Source organism: Stylophora pistillata, chromosome 6, assembly GCF_964205215.1.
Source record: "Stylophora pistillata chromosome 6, jaStyPist1.2, whole genome shotgun sequence".
Lineage (NCBI taxonomy): Eukaryota > Metazoa > Cnidaria > Anthozoa > Scleractinia > Pocilloporidae > Stylophora > Stylophora pistillata.
In genome coordinates, this window is record NC_142524.1 from 19,981,324 (window position 1) to 20,002,074 (window position 20,751).

General features: G+C 38.2%; 3 protein-coding genes across 7 annotated transcripts in view; 1 reads left to right on the forward strand and 2 right to left on the reverse strand.

Annotated features, from left to right (window-relative positions):
- Positions 1 to 58: 58 nt before the first annotated feature.
- Positions 59 to 15,467, reverse strand: LOC111330580 (uncharacterized). Of its 5 annotated transcripts, none has more exons than XM_022935450.2 (6): positions 14,830 to 15,467; positions 9,179 to 9,388; positions 7,644 to 7,715; positions 5,383 to 6,157; positions 4,495 to 4,621; positions 59 to 2,215 (listed from the first exon to the last, which is right to left on the reverse strand). In XM_022935450.2, the coding sequence occupies exons 4-6, from the start codon at positions 5,401 to 5,403 to the stop codon at positions 273 to 275; spliced, it is 2,091 nt and encodes a 696-aa protein (XP_022791185.2). In that variant the 5' UTR covers positions 5,404 to 6,157; positions 7,644 to 7,715; positions 9,179 to 9,388; positions 14,830 to 15,467; the 3' UTR covers positions 59 to 272. The 5 variants fall into 5 exon arrangements, with proteins under 5 accessions (XP_022791185.2, XP_022791187.2, XP_088619653.1 ...); XM_022935452.2 differs by lacking the exon at positions 14,830 to 15,467 and adding an exon at positions 11,883 to 11,904; XM_088763527.1 differs by lacking the exon at positions 14,830 to 15,467 and having other exon boundaries at positions 5,383 to 5,450; positions 6,057 to 6,157; positions 9,179 to 9,662.
- A 986-nt stretch (positions 15,468 to 16,453) lies between these two features.
- Positions 16,454 to 18,457, forward strand: LOC111330545 (multiple inositol polyphosphate phosphatase 1). The gene is given in 6 exon segments (XM_022935414.2): positions 16,454 to 16,635; positions 16,637 to 16,838; positions 16,841 to 17,191; positions 17,194 to 17,642; positions 17,644 to 17,683; positions 17,686 to 18,457. Coding segments are annotated over 6 exon segments (1,413 nt in total). The 5' UTR covers positions 16,454 to 16,539; the 3' UTR covers positions 17,961 to 18,457.
- A 941-nt stretch (positions 18,458 to 19,398) lies between these two features.
- The window catches only part of LOC111330551 (uncharacterized), a 1,643-nt gene continuing 290 nt past the window's right edge, over positions 19,399 to 20,751 (reverse strand). The window contains exon 1 of the mRNA XM_022935422.2: positions 19,399 to 20,751. This exon is cut by the window's right edge and continues 290 nt beyond it. Coding sequence (XP_022791157.2) covers positions 19,552 to 20,751 — 1,200 coding nt within the window. The 3' untranslated portion in view covers positions 19,399 to 19,551.

Here is a 20,751-nt window from a genome sequence, read left to right on the forward strand (position 1 = left end):
TGGGATACATCATAATACAGCGAGAAGAACTGTTGGACATAAAACGGTCTTAAAGCTGCAAGATACGAAACACAAGTTTTCCGCAATTTTATTATAAAGAAATGTAATGTGGATCAAATAGGATCTCGCAGAGATGAATTCAACAACACTTAAGGGGGTCTACGTCTAAAACTGCTCATAAAAGAGACACAGGGTTTGTGTGGGTCAGTATGCATTTATTCACAAGGAACCCACAAAAATGGCAATTTACCATCAAATTTGTCACAAGGTCATCAACAATTCTCTGTGGGAAGGGAATCTGTCCCAGATTTCTCATCTTGGTCAATTTTAGGTTCTTCTTCTTCAGCAATGTCTATCGGTTCATCGGAAGAACCTTTGGATCGCGAGAGCCAAGTAAAAATTAAGTGGCGCATTCTGTCTGAGCTTCGCATTTTCAAAAGCGGTGGGCGTTTCCTAGTTGCGTCACCCTCCCCTTCGTAAACAGTTGACTCCTCAGCAATATCCTCCATCATGCCTCGACGAGGATTTTTCACTTCCGGTTTTGTTTCCGGAAGATTCGAGAAAATGTTGGTCCGCCGACCTCTTCGAGGTGGAGGTTTTGGCTCCTCGTTCAGCTCCCCATCCTTTTCGAAAGACTCGCATTTTGTGGGTTCTTCGCTGGCCTCAGTTATATGCTGAGCAAACGAGGAAATAGCGCTGTTTATGCTAGCCTCATGCATCGCAGAAAATAAACTCTGCCTTCGTCCCCTCCTTGGTCTAGGAGCAACCGCTGGAGTCATTGTATCGAGCTGTGCAATTTGGTTTTCGACGGTCGCCACACGCATATGAGAAAACAAATCTTGCCTTCTCCCCCTGCCTCTCTCTTGAAATGCTTCAAAAACGGGTGGAAGTACATCATCATCATCGTTGCCTTTACTGGCAGTTCTCCTTTTAAAGCTACTTCTATTGACCCCAACAGTGGTTTCTGAATCGTCTTTAAACGCATCTGCGATATCAGAAATCGTTGCCCGTTTTCTAAATCTGTCGAAAAACGATCGAACTTTTCGGAACGCAGAACACCCGTCCATCGGATCGAACGTTTGGGACCGCGAATCGAACTCAGAAACTTCATCTGCAGCTCTCTTTACACGTGATCTCTTGGCACTAACCGTGAAAATTAAAACACAGGTTATAACTTCCCCGGTACGAAATAAAGTTTGCAACGTCCACCAGTGCCAGGCGTCCACGTACTCAATGTCTGTATATACACCAAATACACCGACTGCGGTGTAGATCATAACGCCGCAAATGAAAAAATTCGCCGCGGCAGAGGCGTAAATGAGAAATATATAAATTTTATCACCTTTTTCCTTGATCTGTTTATGACTGAAGAGTTGCTTGTCGAGTTTGTACGCAAGGTTTGCGTATCCGGCACCCAATGTAATTCCCCATATGGAGAAGAATAACTGACATAGTAAAATCATGATTTTCGCTTCCATGTAAGTTGAGACGATTGAGTCCGAAACGATAACGAGTACAAAATGGAATGTAATCACGATTGAAATTGTTCCAAGCTTCTGAAATCTCGGAGGGGCAATGGACACACGAGCGGTTTCTACCAGAGCTAATATTATGAGGGAGTCAGAAGCGGTGAGACAAGGACCGCCAATGGACCATAAGAGGCGCATTGTGAAAAGAGCCTTTATTAAGCCCCCTTGATGATACGGATCCAAAAACAGTACAAAGGCCCTGCTTGTACCAAACAAGAGCACCATACAGTTTAAACAAACACTTAAGTATTTTCCTCCTAAGCCGTCGTAAATGTTCAAGATGACGTAATAACCAGCATAAAATCCAATTGCAAGAAATGCGATGGCGAAGAAGTAAACATGAATGTACCAAGCTGCCTTCCATTTTTCAAAGGCTTCACTCCACCTTGGCCCTGGCTCCGGCCAAGTTTCAGGTTCTGTATATGGCTCGGATTCTCCTGCTTGTTCACTTATTGCCTCTGAAGTTGACTCACCCTCTGCCAGCGCCTCTCCTTCAGTATGAGGCTCAGCCTGCTTAATCTCTATTTCAGGACGAGGTTCAGTCGCGAAGAGGGTGTTTGCCTCACTCTTAGATTGGAAATGAATTTCCTTGTTGGTAGTTACTGCTGCGTGAAGAGAAGCTGTGGCCGAAACGCTCCAACTCCCTGGAATTTGTGCTGCACTTGCGGTTACTCTCCATGTGTCGACTGAAATTTGAAAAGAAATACCATTTAAATCAATTTGTAACATCGTCAAGTGTTAACGACTATGAATTTAAGTACTGACTGAGGCAGTCTATTTCTTTCGAGCTAAATTGCGCTTTCTTTTATTCTTCTAGCACCATGCCCTTGATAAAACATGTGTTTTAAAGTTATATTTTTTGTAATAATGCTTTGAAACATAACAAATATCACGTACGAAGTTGTATCGTATTTTCTTTGGATGACTTTTCGTTCAAATTATTCCTTCTGATAGTAACGGTTAAACCTCTAACTCACAGAAAGATTATCATGTAGCTTCTTTTCTATGATATCCAAACGTTATCCTGCAAATAGATAAGGAGAATCTGCAAACTTATCAGGTAGAAGGGTTTTATCTTGATCTAACACCAAATTGCTGAGGAATATGTAGCAATTACAGGAGAGAATTAACGAACAGATCTTGGTGGTTAATGGGATATAGCTACCCTCTACTCGAATTCTAATTAATTGTCATTATTTCCTCGATTCGGCCTAAGTTCCGTCCACATCAATTGAACACCTTCGTCGAAAACTGAGCTTTTCGAACCCACCACAGGGTAATAATAATAATACATTTTTCTGGCACAATCTGCACATTAATATTTGCGAGGGACTTTGGCCAGAATGAATTGAGCAACTAACGACTTTTTTGAATCGAAATATTGCAAGAGCACTCAGTTTGGAAAATTTTGCAAATAGGACTAGACAGCGACATCGGACACTGCGTTCCCTTCTCTCTGCGAGGCAGTTCGGTGCTCCACAAAATGAACTAAAAAATTCTCCGTTGAGAACTGAGCTTTCGAATGCACCAGGATATTGACAAACGCTTCTGCCACCATTGAAAGGGGACAGATGACAATGTATCCGTTACTGCGTTTTCAGATTAAAAAAAGTCAATTTACAATTTGTAGGGCGTAGTGCGTGCGAAGCCCTTTGAAATGAGGTATTTTTACCTCTGCTAACCATGTCTTTTAATTAAGATCTTAGAATTTTACAGTTATATAATTATAAGAGAATCACTTGATGCTCACAGCATAGATTCTCACTAGGTTCAACAATCTCATCCAGCTTTTGAGGATATGGGTTTTTAAATATCACTATCAAAATGCGTATAGTTGGAATAATCTGATAGGAACCAACTATTATTTATCATAGCTCTAAATCTAGTTCATATGAGGGATTCGCTTTTAATTTTAAAACCATATTCTGTTTTTTTTTCATCATATTCATAGTTAAAAATAACATTCAGTTTTTATGGGCGAAGAGGTGAATATATAGGTGGATATTTTTCGACGGTGTAGATACCCACTATTTTTAGACACTGAGGTTATTAATTTTTTTGTTATACACCAGATAATTTCAATAGCTAGTAGACCAAACGAATCCTTAATTTCTGACATTTTACTGACAGATGGTCGGAAATCAGACTGATGAATTTTTCCTCGTGCAATACTTACTCGTGGTAAACAATGTCTTATTGTTTGAAAAGTTCTCATTTCGCTTCGTTGCAGATAAGTAGGACTTTTAGAAGTTTTTGTTACCGAGGTAACATTTCTTCAATTTATGCAACTGATATAAAACCTTTAAAACTTAATCTTCCACTTTGATAGCACTCTCTATCTGTTCTTTGACGATTTTTTTACAATAAAATCACAATGTTCTGCAATCAAACAGTTTTTCAAACTTTGTTGTCATTCTTGTATTTTCCGTGAGCCCTGTTATCGAAAACATTTCCCGTTTAGTAACCAGTGAGAGAGGAGAGCCATTTTATCTTTCTGCCTGTTCTAGAAGCTGAATGGTTCTTTCCTACTAATCTCTAAGCTAGTCAATCAGCGAGCTCAAAAGGCACTATGTGTACACTGCTGCATATAATATATCAAAAAATTAAAAAACATGAATAAATAAAAACAAAAAGATCTATAGAATAAGCCGGTAAGTTTTTACTATCACCATTTCAATTAAATCTAGCTCCCTGTTCTGGCCGCTAATTAACATCGAAACACATAAAAACATGTTTTACTCTCCCCAGGCAAAACAGATGAGAGGCACCGACAAAAACAAACAGTACGCAAATCGATATAACAGACTTGTGGTATCAAAGTGCATTCTAATGATGAACTACTTAAACAAAACCCATGTAAAATGAAGTGATAAATTATGCAGGAAGATACAATGCACTCAACGTTTCATTGTTGCGGGCAGAATCATATTTTTTTCTATAACTGCAAATTCCAATGATATTTTACCCGATATTGTTGGTGTAGCTGATACGACCGTCCTCTGCGCGATAACGGATGTCCCGGATGAAAAAGGCGGCTTTACTGCCCGACAGTATACAACATTCAAGCATCCATACCATGTGGTTATAAAAACCTATAAGAGTAAATGTATTCAACCACGCAATTCGCAATTGAGGATAGAAGGATGACAGAACTGTAACTTGATAAAAGTAAATTTTCAAGACTCTTGTAAAGGTAAAAAGCGAGTCAGGGTAAAGACTTGGAGATAGTAAATAAATTAGACGCAGATATTATACAGAAGACGTTATTTGTAATATTTGTAACAAAAATTCTCGACATCTGCGGCAATAAGGACATTGACTCCGCAATTAGCAGTCTGTGGAAAGTTTTGAATAATTAAAAGTGAAATTTCGGGGAAAAAAAAGAGCAGCGTGGAAAGAGATGAGACTTGCTGTAGGCGAAGCTCCCCAATTAGATCCTAACTGAAATTGTCTGATAAAAGTTAAAGATTATGAATCCTAAGGTCGTAATAAAATGGTCTTATTGGAAAAATAAAATACCTAAATGTAAAATTAGAAGGACTGGTTTAGGAAGACGCGTCTTGAACTTTTAAATGTGTATTCTTAATTTCTTCAATAAGGGAAGTGCTTTTTTTATGTCATTCAAACTTTTGTTTTTGTGAACGCTTGAAAAATCGTCTTCGTCATTTTATAACAGTATAATCTTTTAAAAAACAATTTAGCTGTGGTCTTCAACAATTCAGATTGCTGCCCTTGACTCCTGAATATTGAAGCTTTTCAATAACAAAAAAAATATTATATTCTGTTATTCATATACATCGAGAGAACATCTACTGGTGACATTCAAACCTTGACCGATAGTTGTTCCGCTTACCGTGTAAATCCAGATTTGCATTTCCCTCGACTAAAAGATCCTCAAGCTCCAGAAGGTGCTTCCTTTAACTGAGAAAAACAAAGCAATATCATTGACAAAATCTGATTCAACGGGTCCGTTTTACGACTTCGCAGTTGGTTATCTCAGGGCATTTTCTTTAAACTATGTGTCCCTTCGGCAGTATTCAAATTTTTTTGTCACTGTATGTTAAGAGTAGAAAAGCAGAACACTTCATCTTCTCTTTGTTTACAGGAAATAGACGCACGCCAAAATTTCGCACTTCAATAATAGATAGCCCGCCGGGTAGAAAGAAAAATTACTTTTTGTAATGGAGACCACTCGATAAACGTATAATTCTGTGGAACACAGGACGAGTCAAGCTAACTACCAGGCCCCTTTTTATTTATTTTTTTTTTAGGTCTTATTGATGATTTTCTCGTCCTACATCATGGGGAGAAAATCCTTCCAGTTGGCTGGAAGTGCAAGATCATCGTTCCTAAAATCAGCTTACAGAAAAAAATTTAAAATCTTTTCCTACTGGGTCTTTTTGCAGACTTTATCCTTCTCGAGGTGGACCGAAGAAAATCTTGATCGAGGGCATCATCATTGCAATTTAAAACCCAACAATTCTTATTTACCAGCTCGCCATTTTAAGGACAAGTTTGTATACTTACTAAAACCGTCAAGTAAGAAATAAACGTGTTAGTTATAAAACCAATCAGAAGAAAGCAAACACGTCCATTATCCTCGTTATCTATGTTGATGATTTACCAACCTGAAAATAACATAACGCCATGTCATGTTAGACAGCAAACTACAGTGTTGCATGAAAAATTAGAGATAGCATTTATAAAAGGCGAAATATATCGATCTATCAAGGAGCTGAATTATATTTCTGTATCGACACTGTCAAATCATCGAATCCCCTTGAGCGGAAAATAATCCCACCTATAGAAGATTGAAGACAGGTGGTCTGGGCAGGGAAGCAGACAGCTTTAATTTAACAAAGAAAGAGAATATTTGGTACAGAAGTGGCTGACGTATGCGGAAAAAAAACATTGCACTAGGTAGATCCGAACACATCACGAAGGCTATCTAAAAAAATGTACAATTTTTCAAAACTAAATTTCCTTTCGGTTCTCGAACCTTCCTTTCGTTAAATACTACGACGTCAAATGAAGTCTTAACACAAGCCAAGTGGATTACGCATCTCACGGATGGAATGTCAATCAATTCATGGCAGGTTACTCTATCCCCCGACCACTTTCCTGACAGTTAGCCATGGCAGCACCCAATTTCTACTCATGCCGTCATAAAGGTGTTGAAAAACTTTCTTGTCCATGAGCACACCAGGGAGTACGTTTCTTGAAAGTCATGGTTGTCACCGGTTAAATTTAGAAATGAGCCTTGTGAGTTTTACAGATATTTTAAAAACAGTCCTTAGAGCTCTGGCCTTGACCTATAGGCCGTTTGCTTCCTGGGGTTTACAAGCACGGATTTTGTGTTGGCCATAAGGCGGGAGCCCAAACTTCACATTTCCATATCTATTATTTGAATATATCAACAAAGTTGAAATGGTAAATTGGCCACCGTTACGATTATAAAAGCTGACGTTTCGAGCGTTAGCCCTTCGTCGGAGCGAAGTTGTGGCCATTTCAACTTTGTTGATATATTCAAATTATTTCGTTACCCCCACCGAAGCAGCCCAAACAGTTTCTTTAGAAACTATCACCCTTTATCCATATCTATTATGCCCATTACTTCTCTGTCTAAATCGAACTGTTTGGTAATTACGAATAGGTGTTTGCAAGCATTGCCTTGCACAGAAGTATAGATGCCTTATGACTTTTATATCTCATATGGAATTCTAACTTAATATATCGAACGAGAAGTGACACTGTAAAGGAAAGGATTCTGAGAACGACTTTGTAATATTTGAATGTGGACACCTGATTCTGAAAAACACCTTTTTGTTGATTTTGGAACGCACGCTGAATACGAATTTAGGTCGAGATATTCAAAGCAAGATAAGTACCAATCCAGAGATAACTGGAATGAAATTTTTTTTGTTACACATAACATTAAAATATAAGATCATAAAAAGTAAGAACTTGCAAGAGAAGAAGAAGAAATTGCTGAGGATTCGACAGTATTCGTTCGAAACCGTGCCACCATGGTACTATACAGGGTGCTCCTAGGTAAAGTCTGTATATGAGCCAAGTGGCGTAGCTACAATGAAGCGACTAGGAGTATTCTCTTACCTCCTGGGTGGGATGGTAGTCCATCGCAGGGTTACCTCCCGGCAATAGATTCGTCGGTACCGACTTAAAAACCTGGGTGAAGAGAAGCACTGCGAGGTTGAAGTGTCTTTCCTAAGAACACAAAACAATGTCCCCGGCCAGGACTCGAACCCGGACCACTCGATCCGGAGTCGAGCGCAATAACCATAAGGCCATCGCGCTCCTATCGTTTATATAACAAAACTACAAGTTTGGAATCCCCAACCAATGAGATTATCTTGATTCAAATAGAAGGCCTTTCGACAGTGAAAGTATACATATAGCCTTGCACGTCGTTGTATACCGGGGTCGACAATTTGCAAACATGATCAGAATAAATAAAGAATATTCTGATGGGGCAACATTTACCTTCAGATGAAATCCAGGAGTTTAAATTATTACCAACTTGGCATCCTTAAAATATTCAGAACTGAAGACTGGTGGCGAGTAATTACGATCACGGACGAGCATCAATTTGACAGAATTTAACATGAATCTTACTTGATCCGCTGGGAAACTTCCGCATGCGCAGTACTTTACCCCATGTACATATGTTTTACATGTTGTTACTGTTGTTTTTTTCGACTGTGATCAGTAAATGCACCGATTAAGAATGAAAAATGGTCATGCATGTTTCTAAAACAGTTTCTAAAATAGTTAGGACAAGTTCTGTATGCCTGAAACTCAGCGATTTTTTTCCTTTACTTAAAGATCTGGGTGATCTGGGCAATGCTGAGATATATTTGGTAGAGAGGGACATTACAGAGCATATTTTATAGTCTTAACTAAAATTATTCGGCCCTTAATAATTTCATGCCTTGATATTGTGCCGTTAATTTCGGAAATCAATTTAGTTTTTTTCGCCACCTTGTTAAAAATTGACGCACCATCAACGTAATCATTAAAAAGAGTGTAATATTACCCGAAAAATATTAAAATGAGACGTAAATTTCGAATCCCTCGGACGATTTAGCGGAAAACACATTTGAAGAAGACTTGTTTCATAATCTTATCCAAACAAAACACGGTTGTGTGCGCTATTTACGTTTTTCGGCCCAGGCGTTTCTTTTGCTGTAAGAATCCTTGAGGAGGAACTACGGATTAGCCTATAAGTAAAGCCTTGTGTAGCAACAATTCCTGGGAGAAAAGGGTGCACATTTCTGATATTTTCTAATTCAAACTTAGCTGGTTTGTTTGTTTTGAAAGAAAATATGTACTTTCCTTTCTTCGCCCGGCTTGCGAAAATGTTTTTTATTGTTATCAGTGCGGCACAACTTGACTAGCAAAACGCATATCAATTTTTCCAAATTACATCATCAACTTTTCCTTTCGTTCATGATCAGCTAGACAGTTAAAAATAAATGAAACGAACTAATTTTTGCCACCAACTTTTGACAACGAGATCTAGATAAATGTCTGTATAACCGTTTTTACACACTGTCTTTTTTTTTTTCACATCGAATGCGACAATGAGGGACAAGACAAATATCGGTTAATAATAATTCGCGTTCGCTTACCGTTTGCTGAAGTGCGGCTGAAATCTCTTTTTACGTCCCACCTTTGCACTGATGTCTTGCCCCAAACTAAGTCATTCGATCGCGGGTAATCCACAAAAGAGGCTGGATGTTTTGAAATTAAAGTATTCACTGAGGAAATTCGATGTTTTCACGGGCTGTCGCGAAGGAACCCATTTCAATTGTACTTTACATCTCCGAGCCAGCTGCCCGCTGTCAAAGAAGTAAAGAAAACAGAACCAGAAATACAAAGAATAGAGATGTCGGTCTCTTTTGGTTAGTAAGTTCCCATTTTTCTTCCTAATTGAATGCAAGAGACGCTTGAAATTCCCTTGGCGACCATGTCAACACTTATTATCCACAACCCTGAATTGCGCCTATTAAACTTTTTTTAACAATTTACGGCCCCAGTCAATAATAATGCTTTTAAATGTGACATCTTGTCCGCCAATGATGAAGAACTAAGACACATATATTCTTTTCGTTGACAAGCGACCGTTTACTCAATTTCGGACAAGCTGCACAGAAAGGAAGGCAATGAATAATGAATGCATAAATAAATAAAATAGATAAATAGATAAATAAGTCAATATATGATACCTAAATAAATAAATAATCAAATAAGGAAGAACGTCGAAAAGGAACGCTCGTCTTAAAGAAATGTTCGGTTTACGATAAAAATTCGCATTGAGATTTGCATAACATTGCAATGCTAGTAGACTTGAACCGCTATTTTTATCCATAAATTTGAGTTTTTTTCTTTTTTCAATGTTTACTTTTCCTTTTCGGTGATTCAAAGATTTCTCCTATATTTTCTTTAGAAAAAAAAATATCAACTCTTTATGACTAATGACTTTCACACCCCAAAACAAACCACACTTGACTGCAATTTTTTTTAATAAAACCTGACGCGACCTGGATTGAAAACGGGCTTTCATGAAAATATCAGAAAATTCAAGAAGTGATGAATTCTTGTCATGTTCAGATAAGACAAGGAGAGGAAAAATTAGAAGAAAAAATTAATGATTCGTTACAAATGCATTGTAGCCCGAAGGCGACTTAAAACTTGGAAGAACAAGATGAGCAATAATAAAAGGCAATGGATTCTAAAATAACCATGATATACCAATATTTCATCTCTCTCTGAGGTTTACCTTATGTTAAATGCCTCATTGTTTACCGAGCTCAAGAGCGGATGTTGTACTTTAGAAATATCCATCATTTTAACTGACAAAAATGGCAAGTCTTAGCACGTCCAAGAAAAGTTGCGATTGACTTTTATGCCGAGATTAAATGTCAAAAATGTATAAATATATGTTTTGCATCGACGAACGAGAGCGTATGCTCTAATTTATCACCTGTATTGTTAAATTTAGAATCAAAGTAAAAAATAAGTCACATAACGAGTGAAATTGCACATCTACTCAAGCGACAGTAAATTATGCACATAATTCATTAGACCTAAAACCAAATTTATCCGTTGATAATGTTTTCGAGGGGTTTTATCTTAAGCTTCTTGAATAAATTAATTTAAAGGTAAACGTTTATCATTAAAGCCTAAAACCTATGGATTGGATGGCAATTACTATGCGTCTCTGTTCGCTTTCAGTTTTGTGAAACAGTCTAAAAAATATTCAGTGGACGTTTAAGATAATCGCTATCACTTTCCAGATTTATTCATGAGCAATAAATTTATTAAGAAAAAACAAAAACAAAAGCAAATCATGCGTCTGCCAAAACATAGAGAATATTTTTTATTACCATCAGATATTTTTGTTTCAAACGATACTGCGGCAGTGGCTTTTTCTAGATAATTCGACCGATCATTATGTTTCATGATGATTCGTAAGTAAGGCTATTCCTTTTGTATGTATTTCTGTTTCGTCGCATCTGTCTAACACGTATTCAAATAACAGGCGACTTCTTCTCCCATCTACCTAATCATTACACAGGTAACTTATTCAGATGTTCATTCAATTATTCATTTTTTTCTAAAGCAGAAATGCAATTACCTTTTGTCTAAATTCCATCAATCAAATCAGAGTTGCAGGAAAATACTACGAAGTCATTTAAGATTTAACTATGTTATTCGTTCCTTGTTCTGAATGCTTGCAATCAGAAGATCAGTAGAGATTTCAACTGTCAACTCCGAAGTTTTACCAAAGCATCTCACCTGTAAACTTTGCCGGAAAAAAAAATTACAAATTTCTGAAAAATGACCGCAAGAAGGCTCGAAATTCCTTTTGTTTTTTTTCGAAATCGGTAACAAAAATTGCATGAAAATCAGTTGTTAGGGTACATAATTGTATAGTCCCTCCTGAGGGGTGGAGAAGCAAAAAGGCTAGCAGTCCATGGTTGTCTGACACGTCAGAAAATCTTAATCTTATAAACTCAATCGAGACGAACTTTTATTAGCGCTTTTTCTCTTTGTTGTGAAACTGTCCATTTTACGATCGTATAATCAATGAATAAGGTCTAGAAGAGCACAGTTTTTTTTCCCTGCTTTGGTGTCTACCTCCCTCTTCCCTCTCCAATACAATGTTGTGTTTTGTGTATCTGCCGTATCTGCGCCTGAGGGATCGACGCTTTTAAAATGGATTGAGAACTCCCAAAAACAAAACACTTTGTCGAGCAACAATATTTTACTCAGCAACTCATTAAAGAACTTTTGGCGCTACTTGCAACTGCTAAGATCTTTTATACCTACATTGCTGTGGTGACTTTTGTGCTTCATTGTGGGAACCACTCGCCACAAAGCCGCAGACGTTAGAGCTTTGGATTGAAATTCAACACGAATTTCCGCAGAGAAGTTCCCATGGAAGTATATTGAAAGTTTTTTCTTAGTTGACAACTCTCCTTGACCACCCGGTGAAAAATCGACAGACAAGCTTTTCGAAAAGGAATGATTTCATTGACAAGTTTACTCTGCAGATGTGCGTAGAAATTCTTATTTACCTCGAAACTGCGCTTGTGACCTTTTCCCAAAAGGGAAGTTTTAAATACTTCAGAAAATCTTATAAAGGAACTTGAGGCGTGGTTACTTAAAACACAATATAATTTGGATATATCAACAAAGTTGAAATGGTAAATTGGCCACCGTAACGATTACAAAAGCTGACGTTTCGAGCGTTAGCCCTTCGTCGGAGCTCCGACGAAGGGCTAACGCTCGAAACGTCAGCTTTTGTAATCGTTACGGTGGCCAATTAACCATTTCAACTTTGTTGATATATCCAAATTATTTCGTTACCCCCACCGACGCAGCCCCAAACAGTTTCTTTCGAAACTGTCAGCCTTTATTCACTTAAAACACAACCCCCTTTTAAGTTTTAAGGTCAAGTCAATCATATGTTTAACCGCAGTTTTCGTAATGAAAACAAGTTTCTTTAACTTACATCAAGTAAGCAACGATGGAAACTTAAAACAATCTTCTTGTAGAAATGGCATCGGCGCTATTTTCGCAGTGCGGTTATTCGTAGAGCGCAAACGAAATAGTCATTTCTCGCACGCTCGTTCACGTTAGCCCCGTGGAAAAGTATATTCTTTCGAAATCAGTAAATGACATGCTGTGTCTCATAATGGCACAAAATGATATATTTTCTATCCGTATTAAGTCTTTCTAGTATATAACACACAAGTGAACAGTTTTTCAGCGTACTTTTCTCGTACACTGATTGACTACCTCCAAGCTACTATCAAGACAAAATTTGAGCGTCCTGAGTTAAATTTCTGACCCTTTTTCGATAAATTGACAGAAATATGTAATTTGGGGCTATTGGGGGGGTTTATACTAAATCAAATATTCACCTCATTGTCAGTGAAAATAGTGGATATTCCGAACCTCTGAGCGGTAGGGCAAATATCCACCATTGTTTACCTCCACTTCCGTGAGAGATTTGAGTATAAAAATGAGGTATCGTGCAAAACTGTTTATCAGAAAATTAATTTTATCCAAAAGAAAGCGGAATCCAAAATTTCTATGAAAGGATACAAGTAGATCGGAAAAGCACTATGTTCGGTTCCCTCAGTTTTGTTTAACTAATTTGGTAAAACAAACGGGGGAATTGCATCCTCATTATCCAGTGGGAAACAGGAGTTATCGGAAGATGGCTAAATTTACCTCTAGGAACGGAAGGAACGAGGAGGGGGAGGGGAGAGAGCATTCAAATACACGTGATATCTCCTTTTTTCCCTTGACGCGAAAAAAAGGCAGTGCCTCAAAGAAATTTACCGTGTGGCGGATAACTGCAATTTAATCGTAAAACAACCCAGCAGTTAATGAAGCAGACTAGAAATAAATCGAATGTTGATATTGTCGACAAAAAATTTTCGACTCTTAAAGATATTTAAATCGCTCTCTAAAATACATGTATTGATTTGAGAGATTTGAATATGAAAAAAAAATATGTTGTTCTCCAAGAGAGATGTTTTTCTTCTTGTCACAAACGCGTAACTAGGAAAAGTCCTGAGTGCCAACGGATAATCGAACCACAAGCCTTCAAATTCCACGGTACGATGCACTACCACACATCTATAGAGCTCTCTGACGCGCAAGGCTTTTTCTTATTGCATTTGAGGGTCGGTCGCGTCTTGCAAACTTCTAAATCAATCAGCGCGCAATGTCGAAAGTTTCGCGCAAGTAATTTGAAGAGGAAAGATTGCAAATTTTAAGCTCGATAATGAAACAAAGGAAAAGGCTTTTTCGTCTTGTCACGAGCGTGAAACAACGAAAAAAGATTTTATTGATTTACCTTTGACTAAAAACAGAATATGAAATCAGATATCGAGTTTTATATTCACATTCTACGCCGTAAGAAACGCGCCGTGACGCCGTTTTAAGGACCATTTATTGTAGTTTGCCACAAGCAAAAACCAAATGATCCTCTTTTGATATTACTAAATAAGGAATTACGTGGACAAAAATAACAAAAGAAAGGTTGCAAAACATCTGTTTGTTTTCGTCGTAAAAAAATTAAACATTTAGCACGTAGCATGGTAAGAGCACGAGAAAATGTCACGAGAAATTAACGACCAAAACAAAAGTACACTATTTATTTTGCTCTTAATTCCTTTGACTTGAAACACTTCGCGAGACAGCGTTTTGAATTACTCGTATTGTTGTGGAGTTTAGGGGAGCCTTTTTCTAATCACGTTTTTTCAGTGGAACGTGCTTATCTAGAATTTACTTTCGTAAACTATTTTTCGCAATCGGTAATTAATGGACCTTCTTTCCGTAGGAAGTAGGTCAATTAACCTCTACGTTTAACTTGTTTTGCTGTTTTTGAACGGAGTCTTCCAAATAAGAAAAAAATATAACATCCATCCGGGTTTTTGTTTTGTTTTATTGTTTTGCAATACAGAGCTTGCAATTTCAAAAACGACGAAGGCAAAGTTCAAGCTATCGCGTTCAAAGCAGAGCTATCTTATTATTTACAAACACATTTTTGCATTTCGATGTAATTTGCGACAACGTCCAAGAAAACGCTGTCATTTTTTCTTCAAAAAATGCAAAGGTAATTCTAATGTGGTTAACTTAAATCAGTTAACACATATACAACCTTTACAGTAAATCCTCGATTCTTTTATGTTCCACTTTTCCGATGAAATACACTGCAAGTTAGCATGAAATGATAAGTATATCAGCGACCACATCTTACCTACAAGTCCTGCTCGTTTATCTTGTTTGGCATCCTTGTGGACTTGCATGGCCCCAGGTTTAGTTCTGACAAACATCGCTTTCGCGTTTTTAGTCAATGTATTCAGTTTGGAAGTTTACTTAAAGCTGTTGCCACTAACACGACCAAACGCTTCCGCAAGACTCTCCCACGCAAACGTTTCCGTGAGGAAGTTGTTAACCTGTTCTAGTTAGCTCAGATTGTAGAGCACCGGACGTACTGCCATTCCCTACGGTAGGTCGAGGGTTCAAGCTCCAGACCAGATCAACTCTCAGCGTCTTAGAATGATTGGGGAGAATGTGCTGGCCTTTGCTTTGACATCTGCAAAGGATTACACGTTCAGTCTTCTCAGATAAGGACAATAAATGGTAGGCCCAATCACCTGCGTCATCTCTCACAAAGAGAAGGGATCATTGCTCACAGTGCTTTGGTGTAGATTCGAGTCCGAAATTGAGGACATCTGCAAAACCTTCATTCAAAATTGTTAACTGCTCAATGCAGTCTGACCAAGTTTCTCTGCAAAGTGTTGTAAAACGTCATGAGCTAATGGACATGGCGCTATAGAAATAATGCATTGTTATTGTTAGTCCCATTATAGTTCTGCTTGTTCAGATTCCCTTAAACTAGTCATCATCAGGGAATTGGTGTTTATTATTCCCAGTCAGATGAATTGTACTAAAGGCATGTTTTTATTATCCCCAGTCAAATGAACTGTAATAAAATTATGTTTTTTTACTACAGTCTTTAAATATTCAGGGATATATGTTGAACATTTTGAAGGTAGGTAGATATGATTGACTAAGCTAAGTCGCTTAAAAAAATGTTTTACCTGCTAAAGACGGGTGTACTTATAGATAAATTAATAAATGAATGAATAAGTAGATACATGAAAACTAAGAAGGAGATGATTAATAACAAAAAAAGAGACGAAGAATTCACGGCTGCTTCAAAATTAATTGGTTATATCAACTAAGTTGAAATTGTAAATTGGCCACCGTAACGAGTTAAAAAGCTTTTTAACCCGTTAGGCGGCCAATTTATAATTTCAGCTTAGTTGATATAACCAATTACCTTGTTACCTCCACCGACGCAGCACCACAGTTTCTTTAGAAACTTTTACCCTTTAGTCATTTGCCTGAAAACTAGTTCAATGTTTGGGATTGTTGTGCTGTTTGTTTTGACTTCCCACCCGTGGACAAATGTAAGTGACACGAAACGAAACTTAACGATTCAAAACATGAAGATTGTCTTTTTAATGATTCGTTTATGCTAATCTTGATGTTTTTTTTTTTGTTCACGTCGAACCACAATAAACCACGAACCCGGCGTTAAGTGTTCTTATTTATAATTTCTAAGTATAATTTTAGCCTTAGCTGAAGTTCCTTTTACTAGTCTAGCTGATAAAAGGCACTGCGAAGGAGTTTACTCAAAATCAGGTTTTTGACTTTACAAAATATAATAGTAATAGGTTCCAATTCTTACCCGGAAACTTGATTTTGGAGTACCCATTTCAGTCACCATGACGAGATCGCTGTTTCAAAAAGCAATGATGTCATGACGTGCTTTGACGTGACAATTTATTGTAAATTCAATGGCATGCGTGACATTTCGGTTATGTATCCAAGCTCTCCAAACAGCACGTCGTTATAGCACAGATACTCAAGATAAACACAGCCACGAACATCCTTCAAAATGGTTTTGAAACTGCTTGTACTCGCTATTATTCAACTGTTTTGCCTACGGCATGCTGGAGGCTTGCAAGCGTTTCGCTATGGAACGAAAACAGCACAGTTACCACTTCAATAACTCTACTTCCCTATTAAAATATCCGGAAAGATGTGAGCCTATTCACCTCAACATGGTGATACATCACGGCTCTCGATTTCCAAGCGACGACGACACGGGAGAAGTAGATAAACTTTTAACCAAGCTCAACCAAATCTTCACAAAATAAACCCCATTCCGCTATCAAAATCTCTCGTTACCATGGAACAACCATCGGAATGGAACGACGGCAATCCAGGCGAATTAACAACCGTGGGTGAAATTGAATAGTACAGCATCGCCAAAAGGTTTCGAGCCCGTTTTAACACAGTCTTCGACAAGAAATACTGGAACAGATATTACAGTTTCGTTTCTTCAGACAAACCGCGCACGGCACAAAGCGCTATCGCGTTCGCCTACTGATTATTTGAATCTAAGTGTCCTGTAAACCCATCAAAATTTCAACCCGTTGCTGTCATGTCCTCTGGTCGCCAAAATCAGAATAAATTATTGTCTTATAAAACGTGACCTCGGTACGAGATCGACGTCGACGAAAATGGTCTTAATGAAATGGAAAGCTTTTTGAAAGTCCCAAGGTAAGGAGTTTAACCAAACGACTCGAACAAAGACTCCAGATAATAGGAAAGATGTCATTAACGTTTGATCTTGTCAAGAAGGTTTTCCGGCTCTGCGCCTTTGGGGTCATGAACCGTAAAGACAGCAGCTGGTGTTCCTTACTAGAAGATGATGACGTCAGCATAATGCAGTATCAGGGTGATCTGGAAACATACTACGAGCATTCTTATGGAAACCAGCTAAATCTAAAGATGGAATGCACTCTGCTCTCCAAAATCACGAAAAATTTGCGTGACTTCTCGACAGGTCAAACAGATCTTCGGGGAGTATTTCGATTCACGTCATCAAGCACTGTAGTTAAGTTGTTGACAATTCTTGGACTTTTAAAAGATTCTGTGCCGTTGCGCGCAGATAATTACCTCCAAATGAGCAAGCGAGAATTCGTAACGTCTAATAATTATGGTTCCTATGTCGGCCAATATCGCTGTGGTTTTGTACCATGCAACTCCTCAAGAATGGCGGGAAAACTGGATCACAAGGTACAGGTGTTGGTGAACGGGGAGCCAGTTGCTCTGCCATGTTGTCATGGAAACGTAACATGTAATCTTGACAAATTTTTGTCATGTTTTAAGGAGATCGTTGACAGCTGTGATTTAGACACTATTTGTTCCCTGCCATCAACTGATCAGTCAAAGGCCATGGCTTCAAAACTTAATCCCCAGCAGATCCTGTTATCATTTATCCCTGGTTTTACTTTTTTATTTAGAGTCTAATAGCCTTGTCTCCTCTCTGCATACATAGAGAATCAATAGTAAAATAAATGCCAACCAAAAGGTCTGTATGGGGAGAAACTATACCCAGGTGTAGTGTGTTTCACATGCTCAGTCAGTGGTGATCAACAAAGAAACAAGCAAACAACAACCCACTTAGGAATCAAGAGCCTGGCACAGGCTACCCAAGGTGTTGGGTATGCCCCCAACCCATGGTCATACTCATGAAAAGAGGACAGAATTGTTTCCCAAACAGACCTACCTGGGATGGCAAATTACCCAGACAATTTTTATTTTTCCTGTGGATCTGTCTACATCGCTGAGGCCATGACCCACTTATTTTTGTTGTAGGCTACTTTTAACTATACCAACAGTCAACCACAATTTTAGTTGTACTATGCAATTAGGGTTTTTCTTTTACAAGCTTTTCTTATTTCAGTATCTTTTTCCCCGTCATGTATGAGAATTCATAATAAAAAGATCACTGTTATTCCTAAAAAGGTTTACCTGAAAATCTGCATTTGAGGGCAAGGTGTAATGCTGCATTACCAGTGAGTTGGGGGATGGGCAGGAGGAGGGAGACTGGTGCACAGTGGTTTCATTTCAATTTCTTTGGCCACCTCTTCTAAAATTCTCTGGATCTGCCACTTACTGTTATCATTTCTAGATGGATTGAGAAATCATGCAGTTGAGTTGTATAGCTACAAATCTTGAGTGCAAACAATAGCACTGAGTAATATAAATAACTTTTGTTTATCTAACTCAAATACAATGAGGGATAAATTGATCTCATTCAAACCTGTGGGATAAAAGAATTTAGGGCATTGATATAAAAAAAATACATTTGATAGTGCTGGATCTAATTACCTGGAAAGTCTGCATTGGTTCCTATGTTTTGCCTGTCTGTTGTAAATATAATTTGGATATATCAACAAAGTTGAAATGGTAAATTGGCCACCATAATGATTACAAAAGCTGACATTTCGAGCGTTAGCCCTTTGTCGGAGCGAATGACGAAGGGCTAACGCTCGAAACGTGAGCTTTTGTAATCATTACCGTGGCCAATTTACCATTTCAACTTTGTTGATATATCCAAATTATTTCGTTATTCCCACCGACGCAGCCCCACACAGTTTCTTTCGAAACTTTCAGCCTTTATTGTTGTAAATATACCTTCACATTTGAAGAACATCAAATATCTGATCTGAAACAAGACCTCAATTTGAGAAAATCAAAATATCTGAACTGAAACAAGATCTCAATTTGAGAAAAATCTTCACAATTGAAAGAAGTTGCCAATAAAAGTATTGAAATGTTGCCTAAGTGAAAGATAAGTTGAATTAGATATGCATCAGAAACAGGCAAAAGTTTCAAAACACTGGTGACAAATACCAGCATAGCAGGAAATAAGAAATGAACCAAAATGAAGACATTTCAAAAATTCCAAATGCAAACAAGCTAACATTTATTTCAGTGTACACTTTTATCAATGCTTACTTCTACTTTTCTATTGGCAAATTGTAGTTTAAAGAAATTTTCAACTATTTCAGCTACCATTTACTCCAGCAGTGGAGATCTCCTTTAAGTACATTCATTAACTCGTACTAGTAAGAGGTGAAAATAATAGATAAGCCTTTAAGTTTCTTGGTAAAGGCAGATGTGTCACTTGGCTTGGTGGCACCAACCCATTAATCACTAAACGACATAAATGCTGCAGTTCAAATTTTAGAGGTAACTGCCAGATCCGAACTAAGCCATCACTCTGTCCAATGGCAAGTTGATTGCAGCTCCTTGCAAAAGCAACTGAACACACAATAGTTGTGCTTGGCTCATTAGAAACAGAGTCTAGCCTGGTATCAGGTACTGAACTTATCTCATAAAGAGTCTGTAACAATTCCGTTTCAGTTACAATAACCTTTCCTTGTGAGGTACCGAAGGCTAGTAAGGACCCATCAGGGCTGTATGTGAAGGCCGTCAATTTAGTTGAACCTGTCACAATCTTTGTTTCTGTTACACATTTAGTGTTGCCATCTTGAATATACCAGATCTGAAAAACACCGTCCTCATAGCAGGCTGCAAGCTTTTGAAAAGGAAAACAGGGAACAAACAAACAACTGCAGGCATTCCGTGCAACATCGGTCCTAATGGCAGACAACAGCTCTAAATTCTCACTCTTTAGGACATACAGTTGACTCAAGGAACTAGAAAATGCCACAAGGGAGCTGTCTGGTGAAAATACACAACTAACCAAGTGACCGGTAAAGCCTGGAAAAACAACTTCGCAACTTACTCTCCATGTACTTTTAAGCTTTTTCTTGGATATCACTTGCCAAAGGCAAATTTCATTTGTTTCAGAACCTCTGTGAGATTCCAGCGTGACATTGCTCACTGTAACGGCTTTAAGGCCGTTCGGAGAAAATACACAGCATAAAGCTCTGGACAGAAGACTTCTATCGCCATATCCACCGGTATCACAGTCAATCGTGAACGGTTCAAGAGTACGGTCCTCTGTGTGCTCCGCCAGAATAATTTGCCCATGCCCCGTATTTAGAATAAATGACACAATCTCCCCATCTGGGGAAAAGTTGCAAACGGGACGTGGCGAATACGTGAACAGGCTGTTATCATGGGTTTCCTCTAGGCTATCAAGGTCCCAAGATTGCACGAATCCTGCTCGAAAATGTCTCAAATCAAGGCCAGCAAATGTTGTTAGTGACACCAAACTTGTATCGTCGTTCGGAGAAAAGGCACAGGCTGTTACCTTCATCATTTGATCAGTCCCTAATGGGCCTGA